Source organism: Oncorhynchus nerka, linkage group LG20, assembly GCF_034236695.1.
Source record: "Oncorhynchus nerka isolate Pitt River linkage group LG20, Oner_Uvic_2.0, whole genome shotgun sequence".
In the NCBI taxonomy this organism is placed as follows: domain Eukaryota; kingdom Metazoa; phylum Chordata; class Actinopteri; order Salmoniformes; family Salmonidae; genus Oncorhynchus; species Oncorhynchus nerka.
The window spans coordinates 83950203-83966622 of NC_088415.1; the positions used below are offsets into that span (position 1 = coordinate 83950203).

Consider the following 16420-nt stretch of genomic DNA (forward strand, 5'->3'; position numbering starts at 1 on the left):
TTGCTCGTTTAAAACAATTGACTGCCGTCTGACAAATAAGAGAAAGTGAGCTAATCCCATTATACAGTACAAAAAAAAATAGTCAATTTCTCTTCGAACTTTCTGTTTTCTTCTTGAATCGACCGTATCCTTCTCTCTGCCACCGGACCCACGTTACTAGCCATGTTAGCTAGCTGCATTTCACTGCCGCCATCTTCCTGATTTTCCTGGCTCTCCGGTGGTTGTTCGTGCATAGCTGTCACGTTGTTCTCCAGCTCTTTAACCTCATTTTCATTGTCAATAGATTTACATTTCTTATTATAATTTTTTTTTTACAATAAATCAATCCATGTCTACTGGAGTGCAAAATTAGCTAGTAGCAAACTGATGTGTTGGTCGCTGTAGCTGAGCAGTTACGTTCTATTTCGGCCTTTCTGTTCAACAGCTGCGACATACTGCCATCTAGGGAACAATATATATTCAATAAAGTGATTCAGGCCTGCATTAATCACATTGAATTGAAATTGTATCATTGTTACGTATTATGAATGGAATGGAAAATAGGAAAATCATCGCGCACCAGCGACTCCTGTGGCGGGCCGGGCGCAGTTGCACCCTCTGACACATTGGTGCGGCTGGCTTCCGGGTTGGATGTGCGCTGTGTTAAGAAGCAGTACGGCTGGCTGGGTTGTGTATCGGAGGATGCATGACTTTAAACCTTCTTCTCTCCCGAGCGTGTACGGGAGTTGTAGAGATGAGACAAGATAGTAGCTAACTTTTGACTACTTTATTTATTATAATCTTTAGGGGTGTTAATCATTTTGACCCCTAACTTTTGGGGAGAAAAAAAATATTTCTCTGAGATATTGTATAATTTCCCCATTTTTTTGGAACATACAATATAGCTCAGTATTTGAATTATTTATTTCATACAGTCATTATTGCTCATCTTTATCAAGGGTGTCAGTAATTTCACACCCCACTGTGTCAAATCTTTCCTCCAAAGGACCTTTCTATGTCGCCAAATTTGGTGAAAATCCCCCAAACCAAGTCTTTTTGTTTTGTTTTTGTTTTGTCCTAGTTTGGTGAGGAATCACCCTACTGTGGTCTGCTGTTTTCTTGTTTGATTTGTGTATGTACTATTTCTAGTCTGCTAATGAGCGTTGGTGCACGGCGTTCCTCTCCTGGCTGTTCTGTCGGAAGGGGAAGACCCCGAGAGTGCGCTACATGCAAGTCGCCCAGGAGCTGCAGGAGGACCCCGACTGGCCCCCCAAACCTGCTACCGTCACCTACACCACCAGCACCCCCCACCACACTGTCAGCATGTGACACCAAAAAATATATTTAACCAGGCATGTCAGTTAATAAAAAATTCTTATTTACAATGACTGCCTACCCCGGCCAAACCCTCCCCTAACCCGGACGACGCTGGGCCAATTGTGCGCCGCCCTATGGTACTCCTGATCATGGCCAGTTGTGATACAGTCTGGGATCGAACCAGGGTCTCCAGTGATGCCACTAGCCCTGAGATGCAGTGTCTTAGACCACTGTGCAACTCGGGAGGCATACAGTACCCAGTCTAGGACCTTCCATTCCCCGGACCAGGTTTATAACCAGTATCAAGTATAGTACCTTCCTTTGCCTGGACAAGTAGGGTTGTGATGATACCAGTATAGCAATATTTTTTCCATGGCAAAAATGAAAACATGAAGCAGACCAAACTCTTAGGTATTTAAAAAACCTGCTGTAAGTAAAATATTGTCTGAAATAGGCAGGTTGGTTGTTGAGTAACAAAACGGACGTGTGCGTAACTATGAGGAAAAACAGATGGGTTGGCTTAGATTGTTGACAACATGTCAACTATATTTATTCTCCAATGTTTATTGAAAACCAAAAGCCATTTGCACAATGAGCACTTGTCTCTCAAATACATTGTAACAGTTGTTAGCTAGCTAGCGAATTTGAGCCATATTAGCATTGACATGAAATCAGTCAAAACACCTCAAAACAAGACATGGTATCAAGAAGATGAAACTAGCTGAAATGAGTCACTTGCGATTCCCCACATGGCAGTTTATTGTAATTGTTGGTATCTATCTAGCCATCCAGAATCACAACAACGCAGACTTCTGCCCCATTTGATGTGTGTGCATCGTTTTCGTGACATTGCCAGCTAACCCATCTATAGCTAGGAAAATAAATACATGTGACTTCAACATAAGGGCTGTTTTCCTAAAGAAGTTAAATCTGCTTCGTTTTTCCTATCCAAGATAATACCAAGTATCGCAATACTGATATCGTCCCGTCCCTAGTTTATAACCAATATCGAGTCTAGAACCTTCCATTGCCTGGACAACTGACCTGGTTTATAACCAATATTGAGTCTAGAGCCTTCCATTGCCTGGACAACTGACCTGGTTTATAACCAATATCGAGTCTAGAGCCTTCCATTGCCTGGACAACTGACCTGGTTTATAACCAATATCGAGTCTAGAACCTTCCATTGCCTGGACAACTGACTGGTTTATAACCAATATCGAGTCTAGAACCTTCCATTGCCTGGACAACTGACTGGTTTATAACCAATATCGAGTCTAGAACCTTCCATTGCCTGGACAACTAGCCCCATATCCAGGACTAAACAAAAATAATCATGTGAAATCACATCATGAGCTTGCAATCAGACTGTGATCCTGTCAACTTCTTGACCATAACTAGACCTTAACTGCTCCGTCCTTACCCATAACCCCCAAACCACACATAGAACCCCAGCAATGTGACTACTGACACGTTGCCCCATACTGGGCACTTATCACCTTCTTTTTGCTATTAGTTTAGCCTTGGTGTCGAGGCCCAGAGATTATGTCTTTCCAATACAGGGCTTGCCTTGCACTCACCACTGGTTGATTTTTCAGCTTCACAAAGACTAAGAACTATGGAATCGTCCACTAACACTTTCTCACCTGCCTTGATTGCTGCTCCAACGAAATGTCAAGAGTTAAAGAGAACATGTGTGAACAGGACCGTACTGAGGGAAATGGAGGGATTAAAACCATTTTTTTTATCAACACACCCAGATTATGCATTTTGAAAGCACTGTGTGTGTGTTTTAAGCGTGAGTGGTACTACTGTATTTGCCAAGATTGAATAACATTCCAATGCACCAATAATATATTGCTGTGTTTCTCTGAGAATTTGCTACGCTTTATGAATGTAATTCTTCCTGTGGAAGTATGTGAGTGTCCGTGACTCTTGTGAAACCTGAACGCTTGAGTTGATCTGATGCCTGTGTGTTTGTGCGTGTGTGTGCAGGGTTTTTTCTGCATAGAAAAGTCTTGGGCAAGACTTAATAAAGAATTATTGGGATGGGAAAACATTTTCAGTGTAAACTTAAATGACTTAAACCAGATATATATATATATATATATATATATATATATATATATAAAAATATGATGATCTTTGAGAACTAACAATCACCCTAAATAAAATCTAGCCCGTTAGGGAGAATCAAAAATTCGAAAAATTATGCATTCAGTATTTTTGTAATGTCATGGGGCCCCCAATGATTTTGTTATGTTTGAGTCACTCTGATAGCATAACAACGCATAAACCATGGCAAAATGTGTAGATTTGATGAAAATGTATATTGAAAATTCTTCTTCTCTCACATCATGACAAATGTGTAGAATTGCAGGACATTTTTTTCTGCGGCCAAGAGGGCCTCTAAAATGTTCAGTCGGCAACCGCACTATTCACCACGCCCCCGTCACAGCCAGGATCCTAACCCTAATTTTGATCCAGAAAAAAACCTGGTGGGTGTGTGCACGTACACTCCTGTACGTATTTATTTGGACGCTGAAGCTAAAACATTTTAATTCAGCTCTATACTTTAGCATTTTGGTTTTAAGATGAAATGTTTCATATGAGGCGACAGTACAGCAAGTCACCTTTTATTTTCAGGTATTTTCATATATATCTTTTACCATTTAGAAATGAAAGCACTTTATGAATCTAGTCCTCCCATTTTAAAGGCGTCAAATACTTTAATCTCTAAACGATAAAACAGATATGTATGAGAATACCCTCAAATAAAAAGGTGACATTCTGTACCATCTCCTCATATGAAACAATTGATCTGTAGAATAGCGGACCGAGAGTATCCAAGTGAGGTGACGGGTGGGAATGAGGTGATGTAACATTTATAAACCATTGCACCTGACCTAAATGCTGCTTTTATTCAAGGGAATTATTTTGAAAAGATTTTGATTGTATTTTATATTCTCTGAGATTAACAGCTAATTTTAATATCTGTTTTTTCAATTTGTACAGTACATGGTTTACAACTGATGTATTGCCTGTATTGTCTAGTATACACTACCGTTTAAAGGTTTGGGGTCACTTAGAAATGTCCTTGTTTTTGAAAGAAAAGCACACAAAAAATTCCATTAAAATAACATCAAATTGATCAGAATTACAGTGTAAACATTGTAAATGTTGTAAATGACTATTGTAGCTGGAAAAAGCTTTTATCTTTTATTTTTTATAGAATATCTACATAAGCGTACAGAAGCCCATTATCAACAACCATCACTCCTGTGTTCCAATGGCACGTTGTGGTAGCTAATCCAAGTGTATCATTTTAAAGGCTAATTGATCATTAGAAAATCATTTTGCAATTATGTTAGCACAGCTGAAAACGGCTGTGCTGGTTAAAGAAGCAATAAAAATGGCCTTCTTTAGACTAGTTGAGTATCTGGAGCATAAGCATTTGTGGGTTCAATTACAGGCTCAACATGTCCAGAAACAAAGAACTTTCTTCTGAAACTCGTTAGTCTATTCTTGTTCTGAGAACTAAAGGCTATTACATGTGAGAAATTGCCAATAAACTGAACATCTTGTACAACACTGTGTACTACTCCCTTCACAGAACAGCGCAAACTGTCTCTAACCAGAATAGAAAGAGGAGTGGGAGGCCCCGGTGCACAACTGCAAAAGAGGACAAGTACATTAGATAGACTAGTTTGAGAAACAGACGCCTCACAAGTCCTCAACTGGCAGCTTCATTAAATAGTACCAGCAAAACACCAGTCTCAACATCAACAGTGAAGAGACGACTCCAGGATGCTGGCCTTCAAGGCAGAGTTCCTCTGTCCAGTGTCTGTGTTTTTTTTGCCCATCTTAATCTTTTATTTTTATTAGCCAGTCTGGGATATGTCTTTTTCTTTGCAATTCTGCCTAGAGGGCCAGCATCCCGGGGTCGCCTCTTCACTGTTGACGTTGAGACTGGTGTTTTGCTGGTACTATTTAATGAAGCTACCAGCATTAACAATGTCTACACTGTATTTCATATCAATTTCATGTTATTTTTATGGACAAAAATGTGATTTTATTTAAAAAAACAAGGACATTTCTAAGTGACCCTAAACTTCTGAACGGTAGTGAACATCCAAGCTTGTTGATATTGACCTAAACATTTGTCAACAATTACTTTGAATATATCTCTCTGTAAAGGTCTCACCAGAAGTATTGAAGGGATAGTTCAGTGAAATTAAATAGTTTGATATTTGTTTCCTTACCTTTTTAAATGTCATGCTCAAATCATCTGTTAAATATAATTTATTGTTCAACGACTTGGTTTGAAATTATTTTAAGATGATTTGGGCATCAATAAACGGGGGAGATTGACTTCATTGATTTTTAGTCTGAATATGCTAATATTCGCCTTTGTTGGCAGTGGCTAGTTTAAGAAAGCCACAGTGTGGATTGCAGTCTCTCCTTGTCCTTATACAACTTTCAAGGTAAGAAAACAAATCTAAGTATGTCATTTCACTGAACTATCCTTTAAATGCCTTACTGATAGTCAGAACCACAAAAAAAGAAAGAAAATGAATTGTAACGATTGTTTACTTTTAATTACTTCCTTTCCATTGTGATACAACTCACAAAGAATGTGTGATTTGCTGAAAATGTCTACAATAATATTGATATTTTCTCTTGTGTTTGCTCTGTAGAGAGGATTGCATAAATGCCTTCTTCCATTCTGACAACTTAACTCAACCATTCCATTTGCCAATAAATCTGTATATTAAAACACTCCTGTGGGCTTCATGGGGGGCTGACCACGGTCACAAGTTACTGATCACACTTACTGATCAATTATGAGCTTTCCCAGCCTCCTCGCTGCCTGGCGATTTAAAGCCCAGAGAGTGTAAGAGGGTATCATTTCATGTGGAGATCAGGGCCCATAGCAGTGAATGGGTGGATTTAGAGTTTAGAGGGGGACCCTGAAAGAGAAGAGAGGGGTGCCTGGCTGCCCAGTGCCAGTGAAAGGAAAGGAATCTCCCAGAGATCAGGGCAAGAAGAGGCCATTGAGGGATATTCATGGTGATGGGGATGAGGAGGTGGAGGAGTCATGAATTGATGTGTCCACTTGTAATATCATCTTTTTGGTCAACGGTGGTGTTTTGGAATGAGGATCTCTTGCTTTAGAGCAGTGTGGTTTCTGGCTAGTGTTGCCTCAGATGTGGAATTAGATGTTTGGTGTAAGTCTTTCCTGTAATTCCTTTGTTTCCAGACAGTAACAGATGAAGATGGATAGAAAGACCTAAATAACACACACAAACACAGGCTTTATTTCTCACTGTTCTCACAAAGTTGGGGGCTTGGGACGCCTTGTGGAATGTCCTGCCTATAGTTACATGACTGACCGATGCCAGAATTCATGGTTCCTTCTATTTAGAAATGTCGTCCAGATCCTGAGGCAGCAAAGCATCCCAAACAGTCACACTACCACCACCATGCTTGACCGTTGGTGGGAATTTCTTACTGTGGAATGCAGTGTTTGGTTTTCACCTGGCGTAATAGGACACATGTTGTTCAAAAAGTTATACTTTTGAATCATCTGTCCATAGAACATTCTTCCAAGAGTCTTGATGATCATCCAGGTTCTTCAAGGTGCTTTTGGGCAAACTTGAGACAACATATTGGACGACATTGGTCCCATTATTCCAAAGATAGAGTATCAAAAGTCACAGTAAGATACCCTCACTTGGAACTATGGGCCCGCTCATAAGGCCATCACAGTGATTGATAGTCGGGCCACAAGGCTAGCCCGCTGCTCACTTATGGTTAGCCCCATTGTACCAATGACACAAAGACGCCCATGTCTGGTAGCGGGCCTGCAACGATCTGTAGGCCAGCAGACGGACACAAAGCCTCTTCTCCTCCCTCTTGTCCCCTTAGCAAGGCTCCTGCCACCATCCTTTATGGCCATCTCTGTCCCCTTCTGTTATCAGGGGGATATGGGCCTGAATGGGTTCTGCGGTTGGTTAATGAATTCAGTGATTCAGGGGGTGGACAGTTGCAGCCGTGTTAGCGTTTGTTCACCACCTTGTTGGAGGGACGGGCCCCGCCCCGGGCCCTTTTGTCTCCTCAGGTCCCTCGACAGGTTAGAAGTCAATGGAGGGCCTTGTGTTCAGGCGGCAGGGCAGGGATGGGGCCGCCTCTCACTTGGCATTCACATAGGGGGAGGACAGGCTGGTATCACTGACACTTGTTAGTGTGGGGCCAAACAGAGCTGTAGGTTACCCTGCTCAAGGGCTGATGGTTTTTAGTCCCCCCCCCCCCCTCCTAATAGTTAATGCTAGCCGTTGGGTAAACTGATCTGCACTTAGGGGCCACAATGAATGATTGCTGTATGTTTTACGCTCTCATTTTACACCTCCGACTCAATTTTTTTTTTTTTATTGTCCGATTTTCAGTTGACGACCAGTTGTTGATGTTGTACTGTGGCCAACATTGTCCTCATGCTAAAAAAAAGTTCAGTGTGGGCAAAAAAAAGGTTACATTTTAACCTCTTACCTCTACCTGGGACGCTTGCGTCCCAACTAGAGCTCTGGAAATGCAAATGCGCTACGCTAAATGCTAATAGTATTAGTTAAAACTCAAAAGTTCATTAAAATACACATGCAGGGTATCAAATTAAAGCTACACTCGTTGTGAATCCAGGCAACGAGTCAGATTTTTAAAATGCTTTTCGGCGACAGCATGAGAAGCTATTATCTGATAGCATGCACCAATACACTACAACAGAAAAGCACAGCAGGGGACGTAAACAAAATAATTAGCATTTCGGCGTTACACAAACCGCACAATAAAATAGAAAACAGTCATTACCTTTCACCATCTTCTTTGTTGGCACTCCTAGATGTCCCATAAACACTATTGGGTCTTTATTTCGATTAAATCGGGCCATATAAAGCCAAGATATCGTTATATGTAGACTGTGTGATAAACGAAAAAAACAGCGATTTCACAACGTAACGTCATTTTTTTAAATTCAAAAAGTATACGATAAACTTTCACAAAACACTTCGAAATACGTTTGTAATGCTACTTTAGGTATTAGTAAACTTTAATAAGCGATAAAAATAGTTAAATAAAGAGTCAGAGAAACAAATGGACATGGGTGGGGGGGTTGACAGAAAGAGACAGAAAGCTGACCGAAAACAACGCTCAGGGACCAGAGAATGTAGACCTATGACTGAGGCCCAAGTGTCATGAGAAGATGAGAGTTGCCATGGCCACCATGGAGCCACCCAGCAAGCATGTGAGAACGGGAGCCAGAGCCCAGGCCTAGTGGCTCACATGCACTAACCAGGGATTATGTGCATAGCTAAGTGATGAGACACTAAGCCGGCAGGTGAAGAAGGGAGGGAGGCCCGGGGACAAGGGCATCTTTCAGGACAGCTCCCCCAGTGAGGCTGATCTACCTTGTGAAGGGGGGGCTCAGCTAGAGGTCCTCAAGTGCTGAAAGGGCAGTCCCAGAAGTCTCTTTCATAGCGTAAGTGGCCAAAATAGGGGTCTTGTGAGTCATCTTCACTGGTAAGAATGGCCTTCTTCACAATCATAAATCCCTCAGCAGACACACTCATGGACATGGACTTGGAGAAGCTGGGTACTGACTAGGTACTGGCTGAGTACTGACTGGGTACCGGCTGGGTACTGGCTAGGTACTGGCTGGGTACTGACTGGGTACTGGCTGGGTACCGGCTGGGTACTGACTGGGTACTGGCTGGGTACTGACTGGGTATTGGCTGGGTACTGACTGGGTACCGGCTGGGTACTGACTGGGTACTGGCTAGGTATTGACTGGGTACTGACTGGGTACCGGCTGGGTACTGACTGGATACTGGCTAGGTACTGACTGGGTACCGGCTAGGTACTGACTGGGTACCGGCTAGGTACTGGCTAGGTATTGGCTGGATACTGACTGGGTACCGGCTAGGTACTGGCTAGGTATTGGCTGGGTACTGGCTAGGTACTGACTGGGTACCGGCTAGGTACTGGCTAGGTATTGGCTGGGTACTGGCTAGGTACTGACTGGGTACCGGCTAGGTACTGGCTAGGTATTGGCTGGGTACTGACTGGATACAGGCTGGGTACTGACTGGGTACTGGCTAGGTATTGGCTGGGTACTGACTGGATACTGGCTGGGTACTGACTGGGTACCGGCTAGGTACTGGCTAGGTATTGGCTGGGTACTGACTGGATACTGGCTGGGTACTGGCTGGGTACCGGCTGGGTACTGACTGGGTACCGGCTGGGTACTGACTGGGTACCGGCTAGGTACTGGCTGGGTACTGACTGGATACTGACTGGGTACTGGCTATGTATTGGCTAGGTACTGACTGGGTACTGGCTGGGTACTGACTGGGTACTGGCTAGGTACTGACTGGGTACTGGCTAGGTACTGGCTAGGTACTGGCTGGGTACCGGCTGGGTACTGGCTGGGTACTGACTGGATACTGACTGGGTACTGGCTAGGTATTGGCTGGGTACTGGCTAGGTACTGACTGGGTACCGGCTAGGTACTGGCTAGGTATTGGCTGGGTACTGACTGGATACAGGCTGGGTACTGACTGGGTACTGGCTAGGTATTGGCTGGGTACTGACTGGATACTGGCTGGGTACTGACTGGGTACCGGCTAGGTACCGGCTAGGTATTGGCTGGGTACTGGCTAGGTACTGACTAGGCTAGGTACTGGCTAGGTATTGGTACTGACTGGATACTGGCTGGGTACTGGCTGGGTACCGGCTGGGTACTGACTGGGTACTGGCTAGGTATTGGCTGGGTACTGACTGGATACAGGCTGGGACTGGGTACCGGCTAGGTACTGGCTGGGTACTGACTGGATACTGACTGGGTACTGGCTATGTATTGGCTAGGTACTGACTGGGTACTGGCTGGGTACTGACTGGGTACTGGCTAGGTACTGACTGGGTACTGGCTAGGTACCGGCTGGGTACTGACTGGGTACCGGCTAGGTACTGGCTGGGTACTGACTGGATACTGACTGGGTACTGGCTATGTATTGGCTGGGTACTGACTGGGTACTGGCTATGTACTGACTGGGTACTGGCTGGGTACTGACTGGGTACTGGCTAGGTACTGACTGGGTACTGGCTAGGTACTGACTGGGTACTGGCTAGGTACTGGCTGGGTACCGGCTGGGTACTGACTAGGCACTGATTGGGTACTGGCTGGGTACTGGCTAGGTATTGGCTGGGTACTGACTGGATACTGGCTGGGTACTGGCTAGGTACTGACTGGGTACCGACTGGGTATTGACTGGCTGGGTACTGGCTAGGTAATGGCTAGGTATTGGCTGGGTACTGACAACAACCTAAGCTGCCATTCTGTGTATTTGTATTTATTATGGATTCCCATTAGTTCCTGCCAAGGCAGCGGCTACTCTTCCTGGGGTCCGGAAAAATTAAGTCAGTTAAACAATTTAAAAAACATAATATATTCATTACAGAATTCACAACACAAAGTGTGTGCCCTCAGGGCCATACTCCACTACCACATATCTACAACCCAAAATCCATGTGTATGTGTGTGTATAGTGCGTATGTTATCATGTGTGTCTGTGTATGCATGTGTCTGTGCCTATGTTTGTGTTGCTTCACAGTCCACCCTGTTCCATAAGGTGTATTTTTATCTGTTTTTTAAATCTGATTTTACTGCTTGCATCAGTTACCTGATGTGGAATAGAGTTCCATATAGTCATGGCTCTATGTAGTACTGTGTGCCTCCCATAGTCTGTTCTGGGGACTGTGAAGAGACCTCTAGTGGCATGGCATGTCTGGTGGGGTATGCATGGGTGTCTGAGCTGTGTGCTAGTCGTTTAAACAGACAACTCTGTGTTTTCAACAGGTCAATACCTCTCATAAATTGAATTGATTTTAATTTATTTTGGGTAACAGGCATACAGTTGAAGTCTGAGGTTTACGTACACCTTAGCCAAATACATTTAAACTCAGTTTTTCACAATTCCTGACATTTAATCATAGTAAAAAAAATGCTTGTCTTAGGTCCGTTAGGATCACCAGAATTATTTATTTCAGCTTTTATTTCTTTCATCACATTCCCAGTGGGTCGGAAGTTTGCATACACTCAATTGGTATTTGGTAGCATTGCCTTTAAATTGTTTAACTTGGGTCAAACATTTCGGGTAGCTTTCCACAAACTTCCCACAATAAGTTGGGTGAATTTTGGCCCCTTCCTCCTGACAGAGCTTGTGTAACCAGAGACTTCAATATATCCACATAGTTATCCTCCCTCATGATGCCATCTGTTTTGTGAAGTGCACCAGTCCCTCCTGCAGCAAAGCACCCCCACAACATGATGCTGCGACCCCCGTTCTTCACGGTTGGGATGGTGTTCTTCGGCTTGCAAGCGTCCCCCTTTTTCCTCTAAACATAACAATGGTCATTATGGCCAAACAGTTCTATTTTAGTTTCATCAGACCAGAGAACATTTCTCCAAAAAGTACAATTTTTGTCCCCGTCTGCAGTTGCAAACCGTAGTCTGGCTTTTTTATGGCGGTTTTCGAGCAGTGGCTTCTTCCTTGCTGAGCGGCCTTTCAGGTTATGTCGATATAGGACTCGTTTTACTGTGGATATAGAAACTTTTGTACGTGTTTCCTCCAGCATCTTCACAAGGTCCTTTGCTGTTGTTCTGGGATAGATTTTCACTTTTCACACCAAATACATTCATCTCATTGAGACAGAACACATCTCCTTCCTGAACGGTATGACGGCTGCGTGGTCCCATGGTGTTTATACGTGCGTACAGATGAATGTGGTACCTTCAGGGGTTTGGAAATTGCTCCCAAGGATGAACCAGACTTGTGGAGGTCTACAAAAATGTTCTGAGGTCTTGGCTGATTACTTTTGATTTTCCCATGATGTCAAGCAAAGAGGCACTGAGTTTGAAGGTAGGCCTTGAAATACATCCACAGGTACACCTCCAATTGACTCAAATGATGTCAATTAGCCTGTCAGAAGCTTCTAAAGCCATTACATAATTTTCTGGAATTTTCCAAACTATTTAAAGGCACAGTCAACTTAGTGTATGTAAACTTCTGACCCACTGCAATTGTGATACATTGAATTGTAAGTTAAATAATATGTCTGTAAACAATTGTTGGAAAAATTACTTGTGTCATGCACAAGGTAGACGTCCTAACTGACTTGCCAAAACTATAGATTGTTAACAAGAAATTTGTGGAGAGGTTGAAAAAATAGTTTTAATGACTCCAACCTAAATCTATGTAAACTTCCGACTTCAACTGTTTTCAACAAAATGTACAATGTGGTCCCAGAGGATATCACCTGAAAGTATTAATTAAAATGCTTGTTTCCAAAGTGGTTCTCGATGGTAAAAACAATAACAAGTGGTGATGCAGTCAATCTCTCCTCTACTTTGAGCCAAGAGAGATTTACATGCATATTATTAATGTTTGTTCCGTGTACATTCAAGGGCCAGCCGTGGTGCCCAGTTCTGAGCCGATTCCAATTTTCCTGAGTCCCTCTTTGTGGCACCTGACCACACAACTGTAGGACCTGCCTTGTTGATAGTGCTGTTAAGAAGTTAGAGCAGCGCTTTATTATGGGCAGACTTCTCCCCATTTTAGCTACTGTTGTATCATATGTTTTGACCATTGACAGTTTACAATCCAGGGTTACTCCAAGCAGTTTTAGTCACCTCGACTTGCTCAACTTGCTCTTTGTTAACTGTTACAGTCAATTCAGTCACTGTAGTAGCTGACGTGTACAGTGTTGAGTCATCCTCATACAAAGTAAGGGGCCTAGACAGCTGCCCTGGGGATTTCCTGATTTTACCTGGATTGTGTTGGAGAGGCTTCCATTAAAGAGCACCCTCTGTCTTCTGTTAGACAGGTAACTCTTTATCCACAGTATAGCGGAGGGTGTAAAGCTATAACACATGTTTTTCCAGCAGCAGAGTATGATCGATAATGTCAAAAGCCGCAATGAAGTCTAACAAAACAGCTCCCACAATCTTTTTATCAGCAATTTCTCTCAGACAATCATCAGTCATTTGTGTAAGTGCTGTGCTTGTTGAATGTCCTTCCCTATTAGCGTGCTGAACGTCTGTCATTTTGTTTACTGTAAAATAGCATTGTATCTGGTCAAACACCTTTTTTTCTAAAACTTTACTAAGGGTTGGTAACAGGCTGATTGGTCAGCTATTTGAGCCAGTAAAGGTTTTTTTACTATTCTTAGGACAGCCATATAGTCGAAAACCAAATAACCAGTTTTAAACAGTCAAAAGTTAGTGGAACGGTTTACATGATAACTATGGCGTTGCAGGAATGTGTTTGAACGACGATGGCACAAATAAATACAATTCCTATGTTCCATAGAGAGAAAGACATCATAGTTAACCAGAACCTACCCCTACCTTTTCAGTTTGATGAGGAAGAAGGAGGACCTCAATTCCTTTTGAAAGGAAGGGCCTAGAGTTCAATAAGACGTCAGTCTCATTTCATTTGCTCCAAGTTGAAGCTCTCTAAATGCTGGCTTTTTAAGACTTAAAGCTTAAGGAAGATGACAGATGGCGGCTTGTTGTGGTCTGACCAATTGCAAAATGCTTGTTGCTATGGTCCCCTTTTTCTTCTTCAACTAATTTTCCAGAGCTAAGCATCCTTCCTGTTTATTGACCTGGGATGAACAGACTTGAAAATGCTCCGGTTCGACGAACAGGAGATTGGATCTCCGGTCTTTTTAATTGGTTGGTGTGACCCACTGGGTTTGAACACAGTTCTTCTGCATCATGCCACAGGACGGTTAGCCCTTTGAGCTAAAGCCTATGCATAACTCTAAGATCTAACACAAGTCTTCAGGTCTCAGGCAAGGTTACTCAACATTTGAGCGTGTCTGGCTAAATAAAACCACCCCTGTGCATTAGGATTGCTTTCTTTGTATCTGTTTATCAAAGAGAGCTTTAATCTTATGGCCTCTCCTTTTCATCTCCAATAAATTCTACCATATTTTTGGGACGGATGGTGACCATGGAGATCAGTGATTTCCCGTCACAGAGCCTCTCCCTCCTACTTTCCCACTATCGAAACCTCCCCCTTTTTTTGTCCAAGTAAAACAAAGCGTGGTGTTGAATGGGCTCTGAGGTAGGTAAATGTATTCAGTGACATCAGCCAGGATGATTCTATTCTGCCGGATTCCTGTACCATTTGTTTCCAGCCTTGTCTGAGGGCCGAACACTCTGTTGGGCTCATTGTCCCGTGTGTATTCCACACAGACCCACAATTAATGGGGGCCTTGTCTAAGGCTTCTGGAGCAGAAACTTCTGTTGGGGAGGGGGACAAAAGGCAGGCGGGCCACTGCCAGGAGTTGCTATGAGAGGCCCCCCTTTTTAAGAAGGTCTCAAAGGGAGGAGGTGGGGAGAACAAGCGGAGGCCTGGCTGAGATGTTTAAGTGATCCCTCTATACCCATCTGGCTGTCCCTGCTCTCCGTGTCACACAGCCCAGTACATTTTTTTAATGTAACCTTTATTTAACTCAGTTAAGAACACAATCTTATTTACAATGGCGGTCAAACCTGGACGACACTGGGCCAATGGGACTCCCAATCATCAGGGACTGTAGTGACGCCTCTTGCACTGAGATGCTGTGCCTTTTACCGCTGCGCCACTCAGTTAAAACGGTCAATTCCTGGGATTTGGTGATTGAGATTTGGTGACATTCCACTGCCCATTTCGTCTTGGAAATATGTGCAGCGGTCCATCTCAAAGCAGGTAAATGTGAAGATAGGTTAGTGTAAAAAAAAAGTGGCCAAGAGCAAACAGCCCCAGGGTGCTGTCTTTGTTTAAATGTAATGTTGTGGACACAACGTGTCAATCATCATCAACAGTCATTGACGTGAACAAAGTGCCATAATGTTTAGAACATGCGTAAGTTAAAGTAGAAATATATTTTCTTTAAATATATCCAGAAGGTTATTCTAATCTAATCAGTCTAACTCAACCACCCTTCTGTTGTGGGTTGTTATCAGACACTGTTGGCCCTCGATAGCTTTCTAACCCCTCCATTGGCGGCCTGGGCCTCTGTTCCTCTCTCTCCTCTGTGTTTCCCACACTGATACTGATCTGGAGTGTGCCATAAAGCACCGGTATAGATCACAGTGCACAATAAAGGCACGTCTCCAGCCAGACACGCAGGCTTACTGAGCATGGAGCTGATAAGGGGAAACACGTTGCCGCTTCCCCTCCTCTCTCTGTTGTCTTGTCCCAGAACGCATAGAAAAAAATAGCATCACCTCTGGACACCTAAATATTCTCTGCACACCATGTAGTCTTTAGAAGATACTCGCAGAGAAAGGCACCTGTGAGAATCCTCGTATCAGCGTTGAATCATATATTTTGGGGGGGGGGGGACTGGTAATTTTACACATTGGGTGTAAAACAGTGTCCATGAACAGAAAAAACATGATTACATGGCGGATGCCCCTTGCTTTTGGCTCCTTATGTGTCCAAAAATGAAGACAATGAAGTGTTTTTGAGGTCAGTATTGGGGGCTTTATTTATATTCACATTATTAACCAAGTATTAGAAGTTACAGATGACTAGTTTCTTTGAAAAATAGAGAAGGCGCTCAGACCTGTATTGTTGTTTCCCTCTTCTGTGATGTGGGCCCTGACCTTTTGGGGTCATTTGACCTGAGAGGTTTTAGGAGCTTTAAAATGAGACGTTAGGGCACCTGAAGTCTGTCAAGAAGGTGATAATAAGAGGAACCTGATAACCTTGTACTCTGGGGTGATAGTTAATTTCTTCTGCATGTTAAAACTGAGACGTGAAGGTCATTGAGTGCAACTTGGTATTTATTAGTCACATAAATGTGATGGTAGTTTGCAGAGAGATTGTCTATGAAGGCACGATGACCTGAAAAAGGCTTTCTTTCTTAAAAACACTGAGGATGTTAATCAATTAGAGAAAATGTAAATGCATTTCTGTGAATTTATTTTATTTTGAACCAAGGGTAAAAAAAAAAATCAGGGTTGAATTCAACCCAGTTTTCAATTCAGTCGAGAAATTAATAGAAATTTAATATAATTGAA

General features: G+C 43.0%; 1 protein-coding gene across 1 annotated transcript in view; it reads left to right on the forward strand.

Annotated features, from left to right (window-relative positions):
* Positions 1 to 6075, forward strand: part of LOC115103301 (polyamine-transporting ATPase 13A3-like) — a 37404-nt gene extending 31329 nt beyond the window's left edge. Inside the window, exon 33 of the mRNA XM_029624159.2 lies at positions 1129 to 6075. Within this exon, the coding sequence (XP_029480019.1) occupies positions 1129 to 1308 (180 nt within the window). The 3' untranslated portion in view covers positions 1309 to 6075. The remainder of the gene's footprint in view (positions 1 to 1128) is intronic.
* The last annotated feature ends 10345 nt before the right edge of the window (positions 6076 to 16420 follow it).